Source organism: Heliangelus exortis, chromosome 1, assembly GCF_036169615.1.
Source record: "Heliangelus exortis chromosome 1, bHelExo1.hap1, whole genome shotgun sequence".
Lineage (NCBI taxonomy): Eukaryota > Metazoa > Chordata > Aves > Apodiformes > Trochilidae > Heliangelus > Heliangelus exortis.
The window spans coordinates 175765032-175791394 of NC_092422.1; the positions used below are offsets into that span (position 1 = coordinate 175765032).

The 26363-nt window shown below is 42.2% G+C and overlaps 1 protein-coding gene across 1 annotated transcript; it reads left to right on the plus strand.

Annotated features, from left to right (window-relative positions):
• Positions 1-6658: 6658 nt before the first annotated feature.
• LMOD2 (leiomodin 2) lies at positions 6659-12880 on the plus strand. The gene is given in 4 exon segments (XM_071733768.1): positions 6659-7130; positions 10985-12033; positions 12035-12341; positions 12694-12880. Coding segments are annotated over 4 exon segments (1656 nt in total). The 5' UTR covers positions 6659-6857; the 3' UTR covers positions 12721-12880.
• The last annotated feature ends 13483 nt before the right edge of the window (positions 12881-26363 follow it).

Below are 26363 nucleotides of genomic sequence, written 5' to 3' on the forward strand. Positions count from 1 at the left end.
CTCAGGCTGTTGCTGATAGTACAGGAGTCACGCATGGAAAAACACAGTCACAAAGCCACAAGCTCTTTTGTGTCTGTGTTGGGGTAGAGCAAAGGGATTTTTTTTTCTGACCCTTATTTGGGGTAGAAAAAAGCTTCCAAGATCTATCTTTTTAAAGTTTTCATGGAGAAAATTGGCATAAATTCCTGAGCACTTCTGTAGAACAGGCATTGTCTCTGGTTTTTCCATGAGTCCTTTTAAGATGCAGTTAATTAGCTGTCTCTTGCCCTCCCCTTTGTATCTTCTGCATGGCCAGCTTTGCCTCCTTGGTATACTCTGCCTGCTGAATCAGTGCTTTTAACACCTTTTCCCACTTTTTTTTTCCCCCTGTGAGCCTCAGGATGGATAGTTCTCTGCTCAGGAAAATTCGATCAAGAAAAGTAATTCCAGCTTAAATGATTTTCAGCCTTAGTGGCTCTATTCTGGCTTGTTCTTACCCTGATCTTTCCACTGGAAAATGTTTGTTTAGGCTGTAATGGTTAAAACTAGCACCTTCCAACCAAGGTGTCTGTCCTTCAGTGGCCTTTTCTGCATCCTCCAGGTAATGAACTTCATTCAAAAAAATACACCATCTGTCTCCAAATGCAATCTTCAAAGAAATTAATCCCAATTCTTTACCAGGACCAAAGCAAATCAGAAAGAAGTATATGGGTAAGTGCAGAATTTTACTGGATAAATATTTAAATATATATATTGCCATGGGAAGCATTTTCCCTCTGAAATGCTTTCTGCAGTGTCACTCATGTTAGTGAAAGGTACTTAAATCAGGAGGAACATTCCCTGAGGAACCTGTATTTTGTGGCTCTCCAGAAAAGCTGTAAAAATACATTAGTAAATTGTTAGTAGTTGTAAGACTCATATAACAGTCAAGCTCTAGTGACATGTACAAGATTTTACATTTAATTTTCAAAATTCACATTTTCAGTAGAAATCTCCACATTTGATTGGATAAAACAATGGCCTTTTGTTTGCATACTATGGGCACAGTAAGTATGGTGCCCAGAACTCCCCCTGCGTCAGTAATATGGACTATTTAAAAATAGGCATAAATAAAACCAATGAAGTAGAGAGTTAGTACTGCTGCATGGCCTGGGCATGCAAACATTGTATATTTGCAAACACCACCACATATAATGTAATGTGTAGATTGACAGATGTTACCTATTTTATTATGTGTGTTTTCAAGAAAAAGTAAGGTAACTGCAGATGCCTAAACAGCATTTCCTTCAAACTGCACTTCCAAACCCACAGGTTTTGTTCATGCAGTGGTTCCTCTGCTACTTTCTTTGCAATCCAGTGGCCTCTACTTCCTGTCCAAACCTGTTGAGCAATATTGGGATGTAATTCCCAACAGCTGCTGTGGTCACCCTATGGCTGTACATCAGCAGCAAGTGAAATGATTTCTATATATAGTTTGTAAATCTATTGCCAATGTTTGTAAAGCACAGGGAGTTTCATCCTGAGGGATAAGAGCAGCCATATGAAAGCAAGAGCATTAAGATTATCATTGCTTCCAAAGCAGTTTATCTTTTTGCTGTGGCAGAAACTGGCTCCGAGGAAATGGCCAGTCTGCAGGAATGTGGAGAAGCACTTGATTTGAGAAAAACCTTGGCAGGAATAGTTAGTGCTGTCAGAGATAAGCATGTTCATCTTGCACTGTTATTACAGAACATGACATTATACTGACACAAGATGGTTAAAAAACATTGGCTGTGTAGGAAGAAAAGAAAACTGGGAATTGTGTTTATTCAGTAAAATTTATTTGACCCCTTGCCTTCCCTGTTTGAGTTTGAATCAGGTAGGCAAAAGGGGCAATAAACCCCGAGCCTGCTGCAACCCTGGCACAGAGCTGCATGCCTGCCTGTGTAATCAAATAGACCTTCAAGTACAATGAACAAAGGACACTTGGTGCCTGTGCATTGTGGGATGTAGATTTTCCTTCTTTTAATCAGAAGCTGAAAAACTTGGTAGTCCAGAAACATTCTTATTTGCACCCAGGTGAATTTTTTTTCCCCTGGTGCTTCCCTGCAGCCAGGTCAACCTCTTGTCTCTCCTTCCAAGACACATCTTTATGTTCTTCCCCCCAGCAATGCTATAAGAGCTCATTAACTACTTCACTCACTGTGACTCTTCTGTCTTCTCGATAAGCAGGGCAACCCAAACACTCCTGCCATCAAAACACATTAAATTAGTGGTTGTTCCATGGCTTGTTGGTATATAGTGTTGTATATAGGCTTCTGGTTTTGTCCCCAGTAGCTGTTTGGAATTCTGTTTTCAAAACTTATCTGAGCAATAAATCAGCCCACGTGCACATTTTTTGAGTGTAAGCTGATCACTGTTTGTGATGACTGAGTTTTCAGGCTACAACCTGCACCTGCAACCTGCCCTCCTGGTAGTCTGTGTGTGCTGCAAGGGATCAGCAGGAAGAATCCATCTTCGAGTTTAGTAAGTCTGATTTCCAAGCAAAGATTGCTTTAGGATCAGGTTTAACTTTAAACTTACTTCACTTTTCTGTTTCCACAGCACAGATGGAGGAAAAGGTCTTTTTCTCCTCCATGACACCCTGTTTACTCCATCACCAGGAGACATGGACTGGACAACAGAATCATCTGGCATGGAGGAAAAGCAGCTGAAAAATTGTTCCTTCAAATGCCTTCAGTACATGCTTCATCCCATTTGCTGTTCTGATACCCCTGTTAAATGTAGGTGATGACACATCCGTTTCAGGAACAGTGTGGTGTGCACGGTTTTCACAAGTTACATGGGTCTCCTGGGAGAAAGAGCTACAGCTTGTCTCATCACTCTGCCTGCCCGTCCTGTTTGGGAGCCACGCTGCTGACCCTTTGTCTCTCCCAGGCTGATCTGGGCTTTATTCAGCCTGGGCCTGTACAAGCAGTAAAAATTCACTCACACACTTGGTTGATACAGGAGGGAAGGGTAAGGCAGGCAGCAAGGGGGCCAGAGTGGGGACGTGCAAGGAGGGGAGGGCAGGAGAAGTCAGGGAAGGGGCTGCAGTAGAGGTGAGGACAGCGAAGGGATGTGCAGGGAGGGCAGGTGAGGTGGGCCTGAAGGGATGGGGATGGAGAAGGGAGGGCAGCAGCAAGGAGGCAAGGGAGGGGAAGGTGGGAGAGCTCAGGGCTGGCACCCCAGGGTCTGCATGAGGAGGCAGCAGGAGGGATGGAGCTGGCTGAGGAATGAGGGGTGCCAAAGCGTGGGAGGGAGGGAGATGGGAGTGAGTGCCACAGGCAGAAGGGCAGTGGGAGCAATAGGGGAAGCCCAGCCGTGCCGTGGTGAATTGTTTTTCATGTGCTCTCTGGCAATTGGACTTGCTCCTGCAGCGTGGGACTGCAGCTCAGTGCCAGGCAAAGCATCTGTCTGACAGACTCTCCTCAGGAGCCATGACTGAAATAGCCACTGTCCTGGGGCCAGGCGTGTCCCGTGCCTGACAACAAGGTTGTGCAGCCCTCTCTTTGCTTGCTTGGAGTTTTCTCTGCACTCACCCAAGTGGAAATAAAATTTAAGCTGTGGGCTTTGATCTGCAGGGGGGTGAGAACCACCCCTCAGGTGTTACATCCTTTTAGCCATTGGACCAAGAAGCCCGAAGTATGGAAACATGCGAGAAGCAGACCAAAGTTCCCTAAGCTGTTGCTTGAAATTTTTATTTTCTTGGAAAGAAAATAATACAAACAAACAACCAAACAAAAAATTCCACCTAACATGTAAAAGGTTTTCTGCTTTTAAAACCAAGAAAATACATAACCCGGGCTAGAAGAAATTGAAAACCTTGTCTGCAGTCTAACTGCTGCTTCATGGGCTCTGTCCCACTTGAGGGCACGAACCTGGTTCCAGGCATCCACAGTGGCAGTGTGCACCCTGCTCCTATAAAATATGGGCTCCCAGTTCTTATTTTCTTTTATCCTAGCCCAAGTCCTGAAGGGAACAAACCTGTTAATAATTTTGTTGTTTCGGTGGTGAGTTTTCATGGCCTGTACATGAAATGGTTTGTTCCCTGCATCCAGGATTTCAGCAGGACAGCAGGGAGGTGAGCTTGGGTTTTCTGTCAGGAGGTGGTGAAACACTTTGGAGGATTCATCCTAGACAGTGGCCAATGAAACCACCATAAACCTGCCCTCACATACTACATAAAGCTCATGCTCTATTCTTGTGCCTTCTGTGATGGAAGGCAGTTCATTGTGCCCCCTCACTATCACAAAGTCTTTTCCTGAATTGTTTATAATGGTGTGACCAAACATGTATCCTGGGATGTATAACAGGATGCTCAGACAGCTATTTTTTTCTTTCTTTTTACAGAAATCCAAATGTGTATAATGTCTGAGGAATGGGACTGTGCAATGAGAACAAAAGGTTTCAGTCAGGGATGCTAATAACAGAAAAACAGGATCCCTCCTGTCTTTGCAGCAGGGTTTCTCTGGGAAGCTGGACAAGTCAATTTATTCATAATTAAATAATTTAAGTGATAACATGTGCTCTAAACTGTTGAAATGGTGGGCAGCTTCAGCAGTGGCTAGTGCCCACAGGACCTGTGCCCTGACCAGCTGAAGTGCTGCCTAATACCAAATACCACCAAAAAGGGAATCCTAGGGATGAAATTAGTGGGCACTTTTCAAACAAATCAGTAATGACTCTCTACCTCTACTCCTCCTCCTTATAATGGTTGGTAACACCTCCATATCTCCTGAAATGGTTGCTGGACAAAAAAATCCATTGATAGGGGCAAAAAAGGTTGCTGAAAGGCTGTTTATGAAGTGTTCATGGTTTCTCTTGTACACTGAACAAAAGCAAAGGTTTTGCTTTTGGGGACTTATGGTTCCAGGATCAAAGTATGTGATTACAGTCATACAGAATTAAGAACTGTGGTTTAGTGCTCATCAACATGTGAAGACAAATATTATCCCTACATTTTCTGACCTGTAAATGCTTGGCTTTAGAGTTTTAGCATCTTTTTTGTGTGTGTGTAAATTGCCATGTGTTACATTCTACACATGTCCACATTCATGGGTCTTCATCCTTGGCCTTGTCCATATAAAAATGCAGCCTAAACTACCATGAGTTACATGTATAGGAAGAATGAAGAAAGGACACAGACCTCTCACAACCTTACCTAATTGCACTGATCTTCCCTCTGCTTTGGGCAAAACATTGTCAACAGAATACCTTTTCCATCTTTAGCAACATCTTTAAATTCCCTTATCACATGGCCAAGCTAATCTGGATGAAATGCATATAGAAAAATTATCACAGAAGAAATGAACTCTCTTTACCAAATCTGTTAATGAAAATCATGCTCAACCTCCTCTTTCCATTGCCAGTAAACCAATATACATAATAGGAAAACTAAATTAACTATTTGTCCCATCCATACTAACCAAAAAGAGATGATGCTGGACAAGAACCATAGTTCAAATTATTTTTACTTGCGTTTACACTCTAACTAATGTGTTATCATTTAATAAAGTTGACATTTATCATTACAAATGTTTTCCTGCTTCCCTGTACCAAAATCAACCTTTCTCTCTCTTCCTCTCTCTCTCCCTCTCACATACAAGCATAGCACAGGTTTGCAGATATTGCTGGCCTGAATGTTTCAGAAAATGATGTTAGTTCACCATCATTCACTGCTAACAGAGAAAACTGAAAAAAGAACAAACCAAAAAAACCAAAAAACAACCAAAAGAAAAAAACCAACACAAAAACACAATGAAAAAACAACAAATTGTGTTAAGTTTAACTTTCTGTTCTTCGGTTTCTTACACTGGAAGATAACCTTGTCTATAAAAGACAATATCAAAACCTTATCTCATTTATTAGCACACATGATATTGGAGATACACCTTTAAAATTAGGCACTGAAGGGCACTCTCCAGCTGCACGCAAGTCATCTGCAGCAGGCAATGGGCATTAACTAAAATAGCCACTAGAGGCCTTCATGTGCTGCTGGCTGTCAGAAGTGATGAAGACAGCCCCTCTGCCCACCCAGGGAGGGTTTCCCTAGAGTTCTGGGGGACTCTTCTCACTCCCTCAGCAGAGCACAAGAAAAAAAATATCTCACATCAGCCACTAATGTTCATTTCATGCTGATTCTCCCTTTACTTCTCCATCCTTGAAAAAAAAAAAAAAAAAAAAAAAAAAAGGAACTATTAAATAATCCAGTTGTGTGAATTGTTAGAGGCCAGGCATGACACTGTGGGAACAGTGCTCCCCGTGGGTGCCAGGACACCGATCACCTCCCCACGGGCTGCATTCCTACAGACCCCAATGTGTCCTGCAAACACCTTGGTGGGACAACAGGCAGTTCCCCCCAGAACCCATGAAACCAAGAGGAAGTCCGGTGCAGAAGGGCACGGGCGTTTTATTTCCAGCCCCAGTGGCAGCTCAGGGTTGAATGGATTTGCATTATTCTTTCTCTACCGCAGTTTGGAGCCCAAGTCAGTGTAAATGTGCCCAGGGTTTTATTTGGTGCCACCCCCCCCACCCACAAGGCTGCTATTCTCCCACCAGCCGCCTGATCTAAATATGGCCGTGACCAGTGTGTCAATAATCCCCCTCTTTAAGGGACCTGCAAACACTAGTGTTGGGACATTCTTGCTGTTCAGATGTCCAGATGACGTCTGATGCTTAAAACGGAGCATGCTTTCATCCCTTCATGCATTGTCGTAAGCCCCTGATGATTACTCTTAAAAGGGTGCCTCAGCTACTCAGGAAAACAGTTGCTGACCAAAAGAGACACAGCTTGCTTGCTTCAGCCTTCTTGAATGCCCTGTCACTTCAGGTCTGTACCAGCCTGACCAAGCGGGACCATGTCTACCTTTGGCTACAGAAGAGAGCTCAGTAAATATGAAGATATTGATGAAGATGAGCTCCTGGCTTCTCTCACAGAAGAGGAGCTGAAGGAGCTGGAGCGGGAGCTGGAGGACATAGAGCCCGACAGGAACCTTCCCGTGGGACAACGGCAGAAGAGCCTGACTGAGAAAACACCCACAGGGACTTTCAGCAGGGAAGCACTGATGGCCTATTGGGAGAGGGAGACCAGGAAACTCTTGGAAAAAGAGAGGTTGGGTGCGTGTGACAAGGTAAGACACTGAGGCATCCACTGTTTTCCTGGAAATATTTAGGCTTGCTCTTTCCTAGAAAGATGTCACTGTTTCTGGTTTTTTTTTTTTTTTATTTTCAGTGTTTTGTAACATTTCTAAAAACATCATTAGCAGCACTTGTGTGTGCGCTTTTGCTCTCTCTGGAGGTACTTTAAAAATTTGGCTGAGAACAGAAGAAAATTCAAATTATTGCTACTGATTAAAATAGAAATAAATTTTAACAGGCATGCTATAAATTATTGCTGGGGAGTGATGTGGACTTCTGGGTATCATTTGATTTTGTTTAAAAGCTTAAAAAAGTGTCTTTTCCTTACCTGCAAAAAAATCAATATCAACTTGTGCAAAGCACATTGGGAAGAGAATTTTGAATATGTGGTATGTCAGAAACCAAATAAGCATTCACCAGGCTTTGTGCTGGCTGAAGGAAGCTGCATGGCAGTCAGCAGCTTATGTTGCTTTGTTCCTGCTGCTGATCCATGGCACAAGTCGGGAATCTGCTGGAAACGGGTGTCAGAGGGTAACTGTAAATTATTTAAAAAGTGGCCTGGGGTAGATTGATCAGCCAAACTATTTCTGTGTATTCCCCCCAAAAAAATAAATAGAGCTTGTGTGGCAGTTTGTCCCCGAGAATAAAAAAAGGTAATAATAAAAGCCAGCGTTTGAACTGCAAGTGAACAGGAGTGAATGGCTCAGCCCTAGCAGGCAGTGAACACTCTGAGTCTAAGCTGATGTCCATGTCTGCATCCCTCAGGCCCTTGCTAAAATTATCTGTGAGACTGAGCTCTATCAGAAAACAACTGCTGTTTTCACCTTGGCTCCATGTCATTTCAAAGCAATGTAGGGACCTGGGGATGTGAGTAGGTTTCTGATTTTTAAGTTGCTTCGTACCAAGTTCTGGCACTGTTTATGAGACGACATTTTCCCACATTTAGTTAGAAAACAATACAACAAAGGCAAAGACAGCAAAACTGGGCTCAGAACTTCTAACAGCCTTGAATCAGGAACTCATTTTATTTGCAAGGAAATAACTTCATTTGTGCATTAGATAAAATATTGTCCTAGAGAAAAATCATACGGATTAAATTAACCTGTAATAATAATAATATCCAGGATTTCTTTACACATAAGTATTTTCTACTGCTTGTGAATGGTGGTGTAACACCTTTGCAGGCAAGTGCACAGACCAGTATCTGTCAACAGACCATTAGTATCAGCTTGCAGACATTGCTTTCACTCCCTGTTTGTCAAGTCCTAGGGAGGCAATGGCAAGATTAATGTTTATTTCCAGCTGAGCCTGTAACTCAAAACCTGAACAGTTCCAAAAAAACCTTCTGAACAGGTCTAGTTTGGTGTCTTATATAATGGCAGTGTTTCTTTTTTCTTTTTCCATGTCTCTGCAGAATTAACAACGGGCACTGGCTAAACCTCAAAATGCTAACAAAAGCCTCTATATACTATTTGATCTGAGAAGAAACTTCATAAATGCATCCATAAATATGAAAATGTTGATATGCTGATGTAGGGGGCATAAAGTCTCTCTCCACTGAAGACAGTAGGAAAGCTCCTTCTGAGTTAGTTTCTTTAAAGCAATTTTCTTCTTGCCCTCAACTGTCTGAAAATTAGACTCCTTATCTAAGATGGTTATTTCTGCTCCCTTTATAGCTGGTAGTGGGAGAGCAGCTCCACCCAAACATCCTGTAGGTAGCTTTTTCGGGTGAATGACTTGCCCTTCAGAGATATTTACCTCTCTGCATTGACTATCTTAGTCCTAATTTTTCATAAAGTTGCTAGTATGCAGTAAAATGAAGCCTTGCAGGCTGCACTGAAATGCTGTCACAACAGCAGAACATGACTCTGGATCTGCAAAAAGGAGAGTACTCGATTTCAAAATTATTGCACAGATTATTGGTGTGACACCAAACCATGTATGTAACTAAACTCCCCCTCTAGCCCCATAAATGCCACTAAAAGAAATAAATAAAAAATAAAATCAATCTAGTGTCATCAAGCATATTAGCTGTCCATTTACAGGCACTAACTCATGCTCATCTGAAGCTGTGTTGAAGGCTGCACTATGTATTCCTGGATAGATAAAAACATAGGCATGAAGATGGGTTCCTGGCTACATGGTGTTTTCAGCTTTTAAAAGTCTGCATATATGTACAGAAGATACAGACAGAAATCTTAGTGCCATAATAACCTGGCTTAAACACAGCCCTGTTTCTGTGAGGAGCACAGAACACACATCTCTCAACACAAGGGTCTTCCTCTGCCTGATCCACACGAGGAGCAATGGGACTGAACCCTTCAAGACCCCCATATGCAGGGCAACGGGGCCAGAGCCTGCAAGCCCTCCAGGTGCTGGACCATAGGCTGAAATAGGTCCATGCCCTGTTTTGTTAGAGTCTTGCTTCTGCAAACACCACAATTACTGACTGTTTTAAATGTGTGCAGAAATCTGATTCAGATGTTGCAATGGTATCATGCAACCTGCGGTTATTATTATTATTTTCACCTTTTCCTGCATTTTTTACAGCCAGATAATTAAGAAAACCTAAAACTGCACAGGTTTTCTAAAAACAGGCTGTCACATTAGTAACCCTTTTATTTTCCAGAAGCACAAACAGAATCACTGCATCTCTGCAGAGCACACTCACTTTGTGAAATAACCCTTAATATTTAACAAAAGCTAAAATATGAATATCAATGAAGTAGTGAATACAGAACAATTGCATTTGATCCAAAATTTTGTATATATTCTCAACTGTCAGCAAAAAGGCATATGCTGTGGCTTGTCCAGTAGACCAAATGGGACAAGGGATTTTTTTGGGGGAAAAAAGAGGCTTAAGTTTGGTCACAATGTGAGGGTTCAGTCATGGTCTACACATTTCTGGAGTCGTCCAGATGGAGAATGAGACTTCCCTGGGGTACAATTTTCTGTCCTGCACAGAAAATTGTCCACTGCCACCATCACAACTGCTGAAGACACTACTCAGAGCTTTGAGAAGTAGATCCAAATTTGTCATTTTTGGTGCCCACCAAACACACTGAAATAACCTTGAGGTGTAGAAAAGCAGTCATTTTACCCTGTAGGCATAAGAGCTATAATGAGTTACAGTACAGCAGCTGACCTGCCACAGCTGTTAGTGAGAACAGTCTTAGCTCTTGGCAAACCTTTGTGGATTATTTCTAAGTGATTGGTTGCTACCTGTGCAAATGTGTCTGAATCTTTTCTTTACAAATAGCTTCTATATGTGTAAAGTCCATGCAGTGAATCCAGAGTCTTTCTACCATGACTCCTGTAACTCTGTATGATTTTGCATGACAATACACACAAGCAGACACTACTTGTGTTCTAAGTCATGGCAATCTTTATTCTTTTTAACATGCAAGGGAGCTGGAGAACAGATACTGATGTCTAATCCTTATGAACTCAAGAAACTTGTTGCTACCAGATCATGTCCATTCTGAAATTGCAGTCTTATATTTCTGCAGGCAAGTGGCCAAACAACAGCCCCTGTGGATATGCCAACACATAGAAAGCACGAAGTATGCCCATGTTGCAATAACTTGTGTCAAGTTTTCTCTTAGCAGAAATCATAGATATCAGTAAAATTGTTTTAATTTACACAAAGCATTTGCCTTCTAAGGAATATGGAAGCAGTAACATTAAAAAGGTGTTAGGTTCTGAAAGATTTTCTGTTCTCCTTACTGTCTGCTTCTGGGGATTTATTTTTATCTTTCAATATTAACTTATTTGTTTTTGTGTAAAAAGGCAGTGTAGCTATATTACTGCAATAGCGTTTAACACCCACAACTACATTCCTATTCAGGATTCTGAGCAAGAAGAAGACAATTCAGAAGATATTCAAGAAGAATATTTCACAGAAAGCAATAGTGAAGTGTCTGAGGAGGCATATACTGAAGAGGATGAAGAAGAAGAAGAAGAAGAAGATGATGAAGAGGAGGAGGAGGAGGAAGAGGGAGACAACACTGATGATGACGATGAGGAAAAGCAATATGCTGCAGCTGGTGAAAAACCTGAGGCTGGCAGGAGTTCTGACCGGATCAGACACAAAAGGTGTAACGGTGAAAGGGACAATGAAAACTTACTCAATGGCCATGATGGAAAAGACACTGACAGTCTGAGCTCAAAAAGCAAAGCCATCCACCCTTGTGGAAATCCAACAGTTATAGAAGATGCTTTGGAAAAAGTTAGGAGCAATGATCCTGATACCACAGAGGTAAATCTGAACAACATTGAAAATATCACCTCACAGATGCTTATACAATTTTCCCAAGCCCTGAGGGACAACACAGTTGTTAAGTCATTCAGCTTGGCTAACACACATGCTGATGACAATGTTGCAATAGCTATTGCTGGTATGTTAAAGGTAAATCAGCATATAACTAGTCTAAATATTGAGTCAAATTTTATCACAGGCAAAGGAGTGCTGGCCATCATGAGAGCTTTGCAGAGTAACAAGGTTCTAACAGAACTGCGGTTCCACAATCAAAGGCACATCATGGGCAGCCAGGTGGAAATGGACATAGTTAAACTTCTGAAAGAGAACACAACTCTGGTCAAGCTTGGATACCACTTTGACCTTGCTGGCCCGAGAATGAGCATGACAAGTATCCTGACAAGAAACATGGATAAACAAAGGCAAAAACGTATGCAGGAGCAGCGTCAACAAGAGTCTGGTGATGGAGCCATCAATGCAAAGAGCAAAGTCTTTCAGAAAGAGACGCCTCGGTCCTCACCTTACGTGTCCCCTAAGAGCTCCCCTTGGTCCTCACCAAGGCTCCCTAAGAAAGCAGTGCCTGTGAAAAGCCAGACTCCAGCTCCTGCACCCCCACCTCCCCCTCCACCCCCACCTCCACCCCCCCCCTCCTCCCCCAGTTATTCCAGAGAAGAAGGCACCAACCAGGAATATAGCTGAAGTCATCAAACAGCACGAAAGCTCCAAAGAAGCCTTACAGAACGGACAGAAAAAGAAAAAAGGCAAAAAAAGCAAAAAACATGAGAACAGCTTATTGAAAGAAATTAAAGATTCTCTAAGATCAGTCTCAGACAGAAAATCAGAGGAAGGTTCACAACCTTCCACCCGTCCCTCCACGCCACAGCGGTCTCTCCATGACAACCTTATGGAAGCAATTCGTTCAAGCAGCCTAAAGCAATTAAGGCGGGTAAGTAAGAGATCCTATTTCAGTAACTGGTTGTGGCTCAGATATACCACAAGCTCAATACTTGTGGTACATGCATATTAAAATAATAACAATCATCATCACCATCATCATTGTAAAAAATATGTGCATAAGAAAGCACCTTGGATGAGGCTTTCCTCTGATTGTGTTTTTATCAGCACATAGATTTCTGTTTAATTGTGATTTTGACATAAAGTGAGATACTTCCCCAGGTGCAGGCTTGCTACTGGTGCACAGCACACAGCTCTTGGGAGTGTTTCTCAGGTAGGAATTTTGCTGTATTTTTGACTGTAAAGACAATGTACTGAACACTGTCCCCACCCTCACTTCATAGGTGGATGTACCAGAAGCTCTTCGGTGAAAGCCTGGACAAGAGAAGAAGCAGAGCACTGCAGTGGTCAAGGAGAGGCTGCTCATCTGTTAACAGAGACTGCCTAGCAAGCTGCTTCCAAAGCACACTCTTAGATTAAAACTATTTCTCTTTTCTTTCAAAGAAATAAACATGCTAAAGACGAAAAAAATGCTTTAAGGATACATTTGCTTTGTAATCTGTAAATATGGAAATATTTTTTTTTTATTTAATGAGATTTCTATTGAGAAATTGCTGCTTAATTAAAATATTCTTTTCATTATCTGATTGCACATCACTGGAAAAGTTCCTCACGCTGAGATGCAACAGTTTACCAAACTGTGTTCTTTTCTTCTTTTTCTTTTTTTTCTTCTTCTTTTTTTTCCCCGTGAATTTACAATAAACGTTGTTTGAAGCTTTCAAGAGTAGTCCTGCATTCCTGTGAGTGAAAAATCAGATGTTTGCATCAAGTTCATGAGCATTAGGCAAGTCTTCAGGGAAAGACCCTGAGATCTTTCTCAGCTGCACCTTTCAAGCCTCCTTGGAGGACAGTAACTGAGCCATAGGCTACTGCAGTTTCATACTGACACGGGGAAAAATGTTTCATGAGCCTATATACAACCTATACAACCAAAATTAGGCTGTGGGCTGTACCAGGTCACTCATGTTGCATACCAGGTCCTATACCTTGATCTAACAGAAGGGAAAGTGAGTGGTGAATAGAGCTGCAGTTCATGTTGACTTAAAGGTCAAAAATTAATGTAGACTTTTTTAAGGATGCAGCAGAATTATTTAACTGAGATCCGTTTAATACAAGTGTGTAGGACTGTATCCAGGCAGAACTAACCCTAGTGCCAGACAGAGAAACTTGATGAGCATCTAGCATTCAGGTGAAAGAAGACTTTCATACGGTATCAGTTGAACAACAAGCAGGGTGTGAACTATAAATATGATATGGTAAAAGCAGTGCCAATGTAATTTGCAGATGCACAACTGGAGGTATCACATCACAGGTGATGGCACACATAGCCCTTCTTTGTGTAGCAGTAGACATCTCTCCCTGTCAGATCAGTTCTGGTTCTGGGTGCTTCAGTTGGTGTGAAGGCAGTGATAGCATGAAGAAAACTGAGCAGTGGCCAAAATATTGAAAGATAAGAGGTACGTTTTGATGCAGTACCAAAATTAGTTAATTTGCTCATTTCAATAAATTATAGAATAATATTTCTTTTACATAAAACCACACCAAAAAGAAATAGTTACTTAAGGTCACCCAATATTTCTAGTGGTTACCTGTAAGCTTGAAGCTAGAAATGTTAATGAGACAGATTTTCCCAGAGGCAGGGACACATTACTGGAGGGAAATGAAGCATAATGGAGAGGGGATCCACTGGTGAACTGTCAGGAATGATACAGTTACGGCAAGAAAACAGTGAGGATACCTTTTTGGTTTTATATTTATTGACTAGAACCCACCAAAAGTAATTTATAACTAACTGAAACATTTTCCAACATTTTTCCTTTTGCCTCAGGATCACAACTTATGAGTATTTCTAGACCAGTATCAAAGGAAATATGATATGTACAATAAGTCTTCAAATGCCTTTGTAATTGCATAGGCTCCCATGACATAAACATCAGCCTACGGTCACTTTTCCACAACCAAATTAAAGGTGAAGCTTGGGATCTCCTGACAGTTGTGGCAATGCTTGAATGCAGACCAAGGTTGCAACCCCACCAGCTTTGTGAATTATAAGAAACAGCAAAATATTTAATCAAATGCCAGAAGCAGCTAAGTGGTTGTAAGGGAGAATGAAAGATAGGGAGGGAACTCAGGGAAATCACGATGGAGAAAGTTTGGAGGAAGACAACAAAGTGTTAAAAAAACAACACCAAAGCCAGACTTTAAGGAAAGAGGGACAGGGGGAAGTGAGGAATCTAACTGTACAGGAGGTAAAAATGGATATAGGAAAAAAAGGTGATATGGCAAAAAAAGGAATACTGAAATATGGAAGATGAGAATGCAGAAGAAGAAAACCTAGAAAAAGGGAAAAAAGGAAGGAAAGATGCAAGGTTGGTAAGAGCTGTTGGTGTTGCTCTTTTGCTGAAGAAGAGGGTGATGAGCATTGCTGTTGAGAAGGTTTGGATGGAGCTGCTGGTTGTGGTTGCTGAAAAACGGCTCATGGGTCCTCTCTGGTGTGAGGCCTGCTCTGATGATGGAGATGAGTATTTCAGCTAAAAATGTAAACTCAAGGAAGTGGCAGACACTTGTGGTTATTTAAGCTCCTGTGGCAAACTCCCTTGCTAAATGTCAGTCTTGTGCCTTAGCCAAAGTCTAATCTGGGTAATTACCTTCTGCCTACATAAATTTTGCAGTGGTTTCACTTGGAGGCATTTCAAGGCCTGTGTCCTGTTCTCAGAATGGCGAGGCAGAGCCCCTGAAAACTCCTTGGTAAGGTTTTGATGTTCAGCTGAAGGGAAGGTCAGACCCCTTCCCACCTCAAGAAGGTGTCAGCCCTGCTGCTGATAGTACTGACCTCCCACATGGATGCTTCCAAGGAGCAAACTGTTTTCCTTTCCAATAGGCAAGTGTGTACCATATGACAAGGTACTGTGCCACCTTCCCAGACTGGAAGATGGCTTTGCAGGAGCCAGGAGGTGCCAAGCCATGTTTCTGCCCAGAGAACAAATACACCCACACTGGGCTTTTCCCCTGGGGTCTGAGTCCTGCCTGTAAGCTCAGGTCACTTTCCATACACTTCCCCTGAGTTATGGAGAGACAAATCATCTCCTTTGGAGGCCTAACTGGCTCCTGTTTGACCTGTGAGGAAGGTGGTCCCTGGGCCAGCTCCTGCACATCCAGTGCTATTCCTCTGTCAGAGCTGGACAAGGCATCTGGACAAGGGAGCTACAGGGTGCAGGTGAGGTCCTCACTTGGACTCACAGGATTCCCTGCAGTAGGTGGTCATCCACCTTCTCTCAAAGGCCAATCAGAGAAACACATACACCAAAATCTGCCAAAATTAGTTGGTCAGCAATAAAAGAGCTGCAAAGGATAACCAAGAGGTTATCCAAGGGATAGGAGAGGACAATGGATTATAATGCTTATAGGAACAGTCTGTATGTCTTTAGAACATTATCAGTATCTCATGAGTTGCAGAAATGACCAGCCCATTGTAAAGCAGAAATATTGTAGCTTCCTGGGGGAGAAAAACTCAAAACTTCCCTCCCCTTTTTACACTGAGCCAAATCCTACCTGTGAGTGTCCCCTCAGATTTAGGCTGGCACTGCACAGACCACACCAGCTTCTCACTGACACTGAGACCGACAGGAGGTCCTGCAGCCACCCCAGAGCTACCCTGGCCTGAAAAGCCCCATGCTATGGGCAGTCTGACAAGGGACACTGCTTCCCTGCAGGTCCATGCTTGCCCTTCCCCCACAAAGTGCATCCATGTGAGCAGCCATGCTGGGTAACATGTCGTAAAAGAGCTGACTTACTGATGCACCAGAAGTATCAGATCATGACAGTATCTGGCCATTTAGTCTGTCCCTCAGCACCTAGGGAAGTGTCTGAATCTGAGCTTATAGAAAAAAAAGAGCTCATAGAAGTCCAGAAGATTTTATTTCCATGTCTTCTAGAAGTTTCCTGCCTCCTGCTGAGTCATTCTGGACAGTGACCCACCTTGCTCTGCAGATGGAGGGCTTGGCTTTGCTTGTCCTGATCTGACAACCCTGCAGAGGTGCTTCCTTCCCACAAAGAGGCCAACAAGACTCCTTCCAGGCAAAGCCACATCCATCTGGGGGGGCTGAGTCTGTGCTCCAGACATCTGGGAAGCACAGCCCCGGAATGGTATGGTGGGAGCATGGATGTCCTGAGGTGTAGGAGGATGTGAGGTGGAGGGGAGTGGGATGCAATGGCCAAAGCCTCTCCCTCACCCACACGCTAGCACAGCATGGATGCAACCCTCCCATCATGGAAAAGCAGACGTGAGCAGTATTCCAGACTTCCACACCACCTCCTATAAGGTTTCCTCAGGAGTCCTCAGATACATGGAAGTAATGATTAAGGCAGAGCAGCCTTAACAGAGAGAACTTGTCTGCAGGTTGTTCAGAGGGCAGTGCATAACCACCATTAGGCAGGCCATGAAGTGGGCACCTGAAATGCTGGGGTGTGAGAGGTAGCTCTGAGAACTGATCCCACATGCAGGCCCAAGTGAAACAACATCTGAGAGAGTGAGTACAATTCCAGTAACTTACAGCTGGGAAAAATTGTTTTGACTCAGAAGAGGAGTAGAAAATGCTGGTGAGATGGGCACCAGCACCAGAGCAGCTGCTGTGTGGCTGCACAGGCAGCCCCCAAACAGGACCAATATTCCTGCCTTTCACCCCAGCTCACCACACAGGTGTGACTGTGTCACCAGTCCCTGCTTCATGATTCTGACATTCCATGGCAGGCTTAACTTCTGTCTGGTCAGACAGGACCTAATCTTTTCAGTCTCTGCTATAGTACAGAATGACCAAAAACGGTTTAAGAGACACCCAGTCACTCCAAACACCATCATGGGTGGGTTTTAGTTGCAACACCAGTCAGAGCATCTCTAGAACAATTTTGCAGCTGTAGATGAATACTGCTGTGGTCCCTGTTGCCCCTTTCATGACTGCCAGTCTGTGCATTGCTGTCCCCTCTCTTTCACCAAACCTGCAATGAGTCAGTTCAGGAAGGAAAACCGGCACCAAACCCCCCAAGCAATTAAATAAAAAGGCAAATAATTTTGCTGGTTTCATTCCCCAAACTTTTAACTGTAGTGTCAGCTCTGTGTTGCTGGTGCAGGGGAAGTGCTGGGAACCTCTGGCCAGAAACAGAGGGAGGACAGCATTGGAAAATATGGATTTAGCTTGGCTTAATTTGTTCTGGATCCATACTTTAAGCTCTCTGTGACAACAAAACAGTAGATCTTGATAGTTCAGCACAGCTGAGCAGCCCACATCACCTCACCATGCCACTGGCTCTCCCTGTCAGATTCCCACTGAGATGAATCCCACAGGTCACATGGAGAACTGAGCTTAGAGCTGCATGTCAGACAATCCTGAGCTCTAATCCTGCTCTGCTGGCCCCATGCTATGGGACATGGTTTGCCTCAAGGGCATTGAGCAAAATGTGTCAGCTTCCTATCTCTGTAGAGCATAAAAATTTCCCAGCGTGGGTTTTGCTCCAAGACAAGACCAAACATAAAACAGTCCTCAAAAATACAAAATAGATGGAGCTTCTAGTGTCCCTCAACAACCCATTGTCCCACTGGAAAGTCTTCATGCTTAGGCATCCTCTCAGGTGGAAAGCAGGCCACTTAATTGATTCTGGATAAAATGTAATTATGCTGGAAATAAGAGGCAATGAGCAGAGGGTACTTTTACGGCAAAGTCTGCAAAAGCCACAAGTTGATACTTTTTTTGTATCAATCACACATGGCACAGATAGTTGTTGTTTGGCTACCTTGGAGTAGCAATTCGTGGCCTCAAATGTTACAAGTGTACAGCATGTTCATACTACACAATGCTGTATCCCATTTTCCTGCTTAATTAAATGCAGGATGACCGGACCTGTTCAGTACCCTGATGGTCATAGGGCCCACAGCTCCCTGCACATGTTAGCCAGCTGTGATGCCCCCAAGAGCATGATGAGCTCTCAAGCAGACAATTTCCCCTGCATTGTGCTGCTCTGTAGCTCCTCAACTGCATTTCTCACCAGAAGAGACATGGTGGTAAGCAATGGGGAACGTGGGGTCATTATCAGATTTGGGGATCTGTATCCCAAGATTGCTCTCCCATCACTTGCCTTGCCTGTCAGTTTTCTGATGCTGTCATTACGCTGATACTAGTAATGCCACCTGGGGTCAGTGGTCATGGGGTTCTGGATGCAGATGTGGCTCTTTTATCAGGAAATTCCAGGGTAGAATTTCTGGTCAGAGTGAGAGACCCAACCTGATCCTCCATGTCTTTAGTGCTGCTGCTGTGGTGGAGCTCACGTGCCACAGACTGTTCAAAATAAAGGTGTGAACTTCATTTTGGCATATTTCAATGCTTAAACTGATTCGCAAAATCAGTCTTTCTGTGAGCTGATAAATATTTAACCCCAAGTTGAAGTGCTTCACTCAAAATGAAGCAGTGGCCTGAAGAGTATTTCAGTCTGTAGCTTTGTTTATAGGGCACTTACTTATTTGAATGTCAAGGTTACTGCATCTCTTGGGCAGATCCAGGGTGTGTCTCTCACTTTTCATGAAGAACTCTGAAGGGTTCATTTCTTCCTGGAAGAAGTGGTGAAACGGTTCGGTTCTTCAACAAGCCAAGGGTTGGAAAACCTCTACAGGGACATTCACTCCTCTTACAGAGGCCTGGAGAACTGCCATGATCTCTGTGCAAAGCAGAAAGAAGAGTCCAATACGTCCACCTTGTTGCAGTCCTTCTGTCAGCAAGTTCTTCTGCTGCCCTGAGGTCACAGGAGGTCTCCTGGGCTGCTGCTGGCATTTAAAAACAAGCAATGGACTTGGGTACGTTATTTCTGACACAGACCATCACACTTTAAAAACAGGACATCTGATTTAGTTGAAACCAGCTGGGAATGACCTGAAGGCAGATCAGGAGTTGCATAATTTATTACGGTCAGCTTATAAGTGAATTTAGGGATTTAGCCTAGAAATGCTGTTGAATCTGTAGCTCTTTACTGATCACATGCCTCTTAAAACAGATATTCTATAATGCTTCAAAATGCAAACACTGAGCTAAGCAGTAGCAGACTTTCCTGCACAGCCTCAGCACAGCTGCCACTGAAGTGCACGGAAGAAGGCTGCATTAAAATGCATGAAAAAGTAAGGATGTTGCAGTCCTTTATTTGCCTTTCTACCAAACAGTGAGTGAGGGATCACCTTGCTGGGAGGTGGAGGTGGGCACCATGCTGCTCGTGATCGGGCTTCTCAATTGAAGAGCTGCCTCACCAGCTTGGCTATACCCCAGCACTTCTATTTTCTCCTGCCCCCCCCTTGCCTCCACCCCTTCCCTTAATTCCCATGTTTTGCATAGAAGAGGCTTGCTTTTTAACCTGTTTCCTTTGGGACTGTCAAATTAATCTCTCAGAGACACACTCAGTGTGATCCAACTGTTATCAGCTCTGGATGCCATCATCAATGTCAATCCTTCCCTCACACACCTCTGTGCTGGGCTCCACGTTGTCATGTCATGTCCAAATACACCCTGCAAATTTTTCTTCCCCCTTTAATCCTCATCTGGCCTTGCTCAGGTCATGGGAGATGCAAGTACAGGAGTCAAGGAAAATCCAAGCCTAAAGCAGGAGGAAAGTCTGAATCAAAGCTCCTTCAAGCTGCTTTTTCCTTCTGAAAAAAGAATAAAGAATGACAGCTTTTCATCTTAGGTCTCACTACCAATGAAAAAAGTACTTCCTAAAAGACATCATACAAGTTTTTAACACCCTGAATATGTTTCACATCAAGAGTACTGTCCTGGTGGCTAGAAGTCTGATAATAAACATAAATGAGAGGCTTCTCTGGTGGATGAAGACAGGTAAAACTGAGATTTCCACTACAATTTGAAACAAATGTTGTTCAGCATTAATTTTTCTGAAGAAAAAAATTCACACAAAACATTCTTAAAACAGATTTCCTGCTTTTCTATATGCTAAAATTACCTTTTAAAGATTTTATTGGAAATCACCTACATAATCCACATAGAAGACACATAATTACAACTCAGGAGAAAGTAAGTTGGTTCTGGTATTAAAAATTCTATCAGAATGATTTGCTAAACATAATGGCGTATGCAAAATCAGCCTAATTTTTACTTTAAATGCCTTCTTCAGTAGTAGGGGGTACATCCTTTATGCATCTCAAACTTCCAGACAGCCAAACAATGTAGCCAGTTACAAAGGCCAAATGTTTTGTATCTTGGAAGAATTGCCAAAACTGTAATATGAACCTGTTGATCTCTTGATAAATTCTTGTACAGACTGATGCTTTTCTGTGTAATGGGGCACTGCCTCAGATGGCCTAACAAATCCCTTCTCAAGACTGTAATTCCAGTCTTTGTTTCTGCTCTGTGAGTTCTGCCAAACCCTCATGTGCCCCAGGGAGAAGTCTGGGGGCTTTGATCGTACATCCTGTGCACATTGCTTCAGATGTTCCCATCTCCAGTGTAATTTTAGATTTTGTACATCATCTACATTCTTCTCTAAGATAGAATACATTTAAGAGGAAATGGTGATGAAATGAAGAGGCAACCCCATACCATGTGTCTCCAGCAAGACAATTGTACAAGAGAGCTGCTTACCCTCTAGGGACTAACTACAGACTAAGATCTCTACTCCTTACCACACGTATGTTAGAAGTATCACACCAACCAGACACGTATTCTTCTCTGAGACTGAGACAATGGCCAGTTCAGTAGTGCCATACCACTGTGTTTGCTGTTGCAGAGGTCCCATCCCAGCTATTTCCAGAACTTCCCAACAGTTTGACAGTTTCAGTCCATACCATGACTTCACTCCAGTGTAGGATTTCTAAATACAGCTTTGTAGAAAGTTTTCATGACTAGATAAAATGTAATTGTGCTGGACATAAGGAGCAGTGAGCAGAGCATGTACTTTTATAACATCATCTGCAAAAGCCTTTGTGAAATTAGTCTTCTGTATTTGCAACTTGAGCAGTAGCATTTCATTGTCTGAGCTCTCTACAGAACCTCTTGCAGTGCCATCTGGTTAGTGCTGGGAAAATGTTTAGGGGTCCTGAGCAAAATAATGTCACACACATGGAGAAAGAAACCAATATTTAAACTGAATGAAGAACTTTGGAGTTAGCACATCTATGAGCTTCCATTTTGCAAGACCTTCAGAAGCTGTTTTTTAGGCAGAAACATTTTGCTGGTTTCAGTCACATTAGCAACATAGAAGTTTTTTATTTTTTCTTTTTTCCTTCTTTCATGCTGTAAAATAGATGCTGCTAAATTAGAACTCGACTGTCTTCACAGTAATAAAACAAGAGGTCAGATTTAAAGAGCTACATTTGCACTTGTGTTTCCTGGAAGACCTCTCTGTCTCTAAGTTGACAGTGCAGCTGTTCACTGAAAATTATGCAGAAAGATTAATAGTTGGTATGTTAAAACATATGGCAAGTCCAACACTTTAAGTAAGCATGTAACACATTGTTCAGCTGAAATAGCTGACACATTTATACCCTGTGGTTGTAGTATTTATTGAGTGCAAGTAGTAAAAAACAAAATAATAGAGGAACATAAATCAATCTGATTTCAGACGCACCCAGTGATCACACAATTTCTCTTATGCCTCATGATGATCTGAGAGGCTGAGGGTTACAGATTGTGACTGTCATCCTGCAGCAAAAATATTATCACATACACTTCAAGGCTAGTGGCTGACTTTTCTCAAACAAAATCAGAGCTTTATTGTGCATCCTGATGAAAACAGGATGGCTCCTTTCAAACCATGATGATAAAGACGAGGCAATAAGACAAATCCAGCAGGGACGGACACACACGGACCTGCAGGCAAAGTCTTCTGTACTCACAACCTTCTGAAGCCCCTGAGCTTTCTCAAAGTGTGTCTCTTGCAGACCTGCATGGATTCAGGAAAAACACTACACTGAATTGATTTTATAATGTCTTATGCTCCTGAAACTAATGAACTTTACACTGTTAGGGAGAAACGTGTGACTGTTCACAGCCTGAGACACGAAAGAGGCAGAGCTGGGTGGCTGTAGGGCAGGGCCATACATAGCTCCTGTCCCCACTGCTGGGAGCAATGCTGCCTGCACTGATCACTCCCTCGGGCTCGTGTGGCTTCTCCTGGCAAGGACTCCCTGTTCAGGATCAGTTAAGCTTCTGACACTGTAAATCACTGTGAAGGGCTCCTGGTGGAAGCTGCTGGGAGAGCGTGTCCTGCAAACCTGACTTGTAAACCAGGGGATTAAGTCACTGATCTACGAGTCCCCAAACTCATGTCTTTCACACAGTTTTTTCAAACGTTTTTAGTCTATTAAAGCTAAGTCCATGGGGAACTCATGCTGTGGCTGGGTTACCAGTGTTCCAGTCACACAGGAGATACTAAGCTAAAAAGAACAGTTTAAGACAGCTCTAGAGCATGACCCAACATATGTACATTCAGAAAACAGAATTGCTCGGGTTTACAGACATGATTCAGGTGAGGTTTTTTTCTTTTTATTTTTTTTTTCTTTTTGAGAGCTTGAAAATGGCTGCTGATTTTGAAAATCAGGCCTAGTAGAAATAACAAAGTCTTACCTAATGTTTTTGTTCTGAGACAAAACTTTTGTTCTCTTTGAAATGGCTGATGCAGGCTGCTCAAAGTGTTCGTAAGGCAATTGTGCCAACTGCATTTCTGAGCTCAGGTCTGGAGAGCTGGCCAGGAGTAAGACCCTGGTAGTGAAGACCAGTGGTTGAGAGTAGAAAAGGCAGAGATGAGATAATGTGATAATGTATCTGTGAGAAAGAGACACTTCAGTTATCTGGGAAGGACATTAGTTTAGCAGGAGCCAGAAGTATCCCAATAAGGCCAGCAGGGTGGATGTTATAGCACAAAATATAACCTTTAAACCTTACAGAATTATTCCACAGCTCTTCTTCATCTTGCTCTACCCTTTATCATTCTGCAGACTTATAATTAGATATATTTGGTTTTTTTTTTTAAGGTCTCTGAACATCTTGGTATGTGTTTTGGCCAATAAAGGACCACCAGGCTGTACCTTCTTCCCAAACGTCTTGCTGGCTGAAGTCATAAATTTTGTTGGTAGCCTTCATTTTTGTCCTAGTCCAATAAGAATTCCGCTTTATCTGATCTCTCACATTAAAATTAGGGTAATTCATAAGGAATATATGTTAGGTATTTAGGAACTATTTTATCCATAAGGAGAAACCCACACATTAAGTTGCCTGGCTATGGAGTGGATTAGCAATGTAATGTACCATATTCAAACACTTTTCTGAGAAGTCTGCAGGGAGACCTGCCAAGTAAATCAATATTTCCCTCTCCAAACCACAGAATGCCATTCAGACAGAAGTTTAGGAAAAGTCATCTAGAAATACTTCTGAAGATACATTATTTCTGTTTGGCAAAGTGTAGACATAGTGAGGGAATGAAAAGGTCCAGGTACTATCCTGCCATGCTTATCATCCAGGGATTATATTGACTCCCATATGAAAAGGGCAGCACAGAACCTAGAAAGGAGCCAGATGGGATGCTGAGAACTAATAAGTAACATCCCCATTTCAAAACCCAGCAGCAATATCATGGTCTACACCTTCCCAACCAACTTGGATACAAAGAGCTTGTGTTTATACCAGGGAAGCCACTACTGGCATAGTGAAAAATATCAAATGCTGGCCTGAGTGCTTTAAACACAGCTGACAGCAGGAGCTTGCTTGCTCTCTGGAACTCATCTTCCTCTCGCCTGTCTTGGCAGAAGCAGGTAAATTTCAGTAACTTATTCTCCAAGGATTAGGTACTAAAAGCTACTACAGGTGAGAACTTAAATCTTTATATAAGTCCTTGAGAATGCTACTACCTCACAAATTTCTGCTTTAGCCACTTGGCTTTCATACTTACACACATCACCCTCAGGAGACTAACCACAGAAAACATGTTTTATGTTAGCTGGGGCTAGACTGCTTTCTCAAATTCATTTTGGATTTAAAACCAGACAGATTCTCTGCTGACAGCTGAAGAGGCATGACCCTGACAAAAGACTATATGCTGAGGATTTTTTCCCTTGATAAAATAAGCACTGTTTTGGCTCAAAAGACTACTATAACCAGAAAATTCATAGTATCATGTGGTTAAAAAAAAAAAAAAAAAAAAAAAAAAAAAGAAAAAGTCTGGGAAAGCCCCATCTACCAAGGCTCTTTAAACCCATCTGAACTGCTCCATCAGTTTCCTGTTTTTTGGTATCAACATCCAGAAGAGCTAATTCCTCAAGTTTAAATTCCATAGTGCTTGAGGAACAAAACTCAGAAAAGATGATAAAGCTTCAGGGAGGAGAAAACTTACATACATCAACTAATGGCTCTTGAATTTTACTCCAAAGAGACTCCAAAAACTCTTTAGAACACTAGCAAAACACCCGTTGTCAGTACTAATAGATAAAAAGCATAATTAATGTAAAATATCAAGCTTCACAGTTTCAGGTGTGTATCAAGATGTTTGTCAGTGGGTAAGTCCTAGAGGTATTACTCAAAACTATGTTAGAGAAAAATTTAAATAGCTGATCCACTACTATTTCAGCAGTTTACTTCTGCAAATACTGTAAAATTCGGCATTTAATAAAATTTGTCAGGAAACAACTCGTTATTTGTATTTGGACATAGATGCAATGATTCTACTTCTCGACATGTATCTGCATTACTTTCAAATCTGTGACTTCAAACATCTAATGGCTTATTTCTCTGAGGCACACATGCCATAGCAGTTTGGTAAGCTGTTTTCTTTTTTAAATAAAAGGTCTCCTCCACAACTGTATAAACATTCTCAAACTTTCAAAGAGTACCTTGTAAAGAAGCATCAGGCTGCTATCACTGACAAGCAAGTTTAAACATGGACACTAAACCTCCACAGCTCACATTTTAGTTCATACTGCCCAACCCTTTCCTTCTCATAACTCACAGAAACCTCCAAGCTGCAACCAAATACAAAGGAACAGGAGTCCTTACTGCAGTGCTAGAGGATAACACCCATACTTTGAGAAATAGAGGCTATCTTCTAGAGCTTCCCTAAACCATTTTCACTTTTCTATAAATAAAGCTACTTATCACTGTACTTAAGCTTCAGGAACTTTAATTAGACCAGGAATTCCTCTAATGATTAGATAAAGGCTGTTGCAATGGATTCGTAACAGTTCTAAACAAAAACAAAAGGACCTCTCCTCTTTCTTCTTTACATCCAGTAAATATTGTCAAATAAAAAAATGGAAATAAAAGCCTCCTTTCAAAAGCATGTTTTGAGCTTCTGTTTAATAAGAAGAAATAATTATATACCTCCTCACACCCTGTAAGTAACAATTCCAACTCTGCCTTGCACTTATGTTCTGAGAATCAGAGAAGTACAAAACTTCTGAAAACAGTGTACCCCAGAAAAATTTGAAATGCTGACCTCTTCAGCTGCTTTAGAGGAGGAAAGCAAACTTCTGCAGTATCCTGCACTCAAACATTACAATATGCAAGACAAAGATTTCCATCTGGAAAAACCTGGTAAGCTACAGAATTCATTGACAAGAACAAACTATTTAGTACTCATTCTGGAGTGTTTATTAATGAACCATGTTTGTTTGACCTTGAAATGTGTCTGAATTACTGCACATGCCTGCAGCCCTGGATGCTTCCAGAGAAGCTGCTGAGCAGCTGTGAGATCTGCCAGGGGGACAGGGTGTCACATTCTTACTCATTGTGTTTATTCACTAACACAATCCAACTTTCCAGACATGAAAACTACAGTGATTTGACAGCAGCTATTTACTGCTCTGTGAACTTGGCTAGGTGACCAAAGGTACTTTTAAAGCGTGCAATCAATATGCAGATCTATTTTAAAAGCTGTGCCGCAATTAGCACTTAAAAACCACACAGTTTTACGCTGG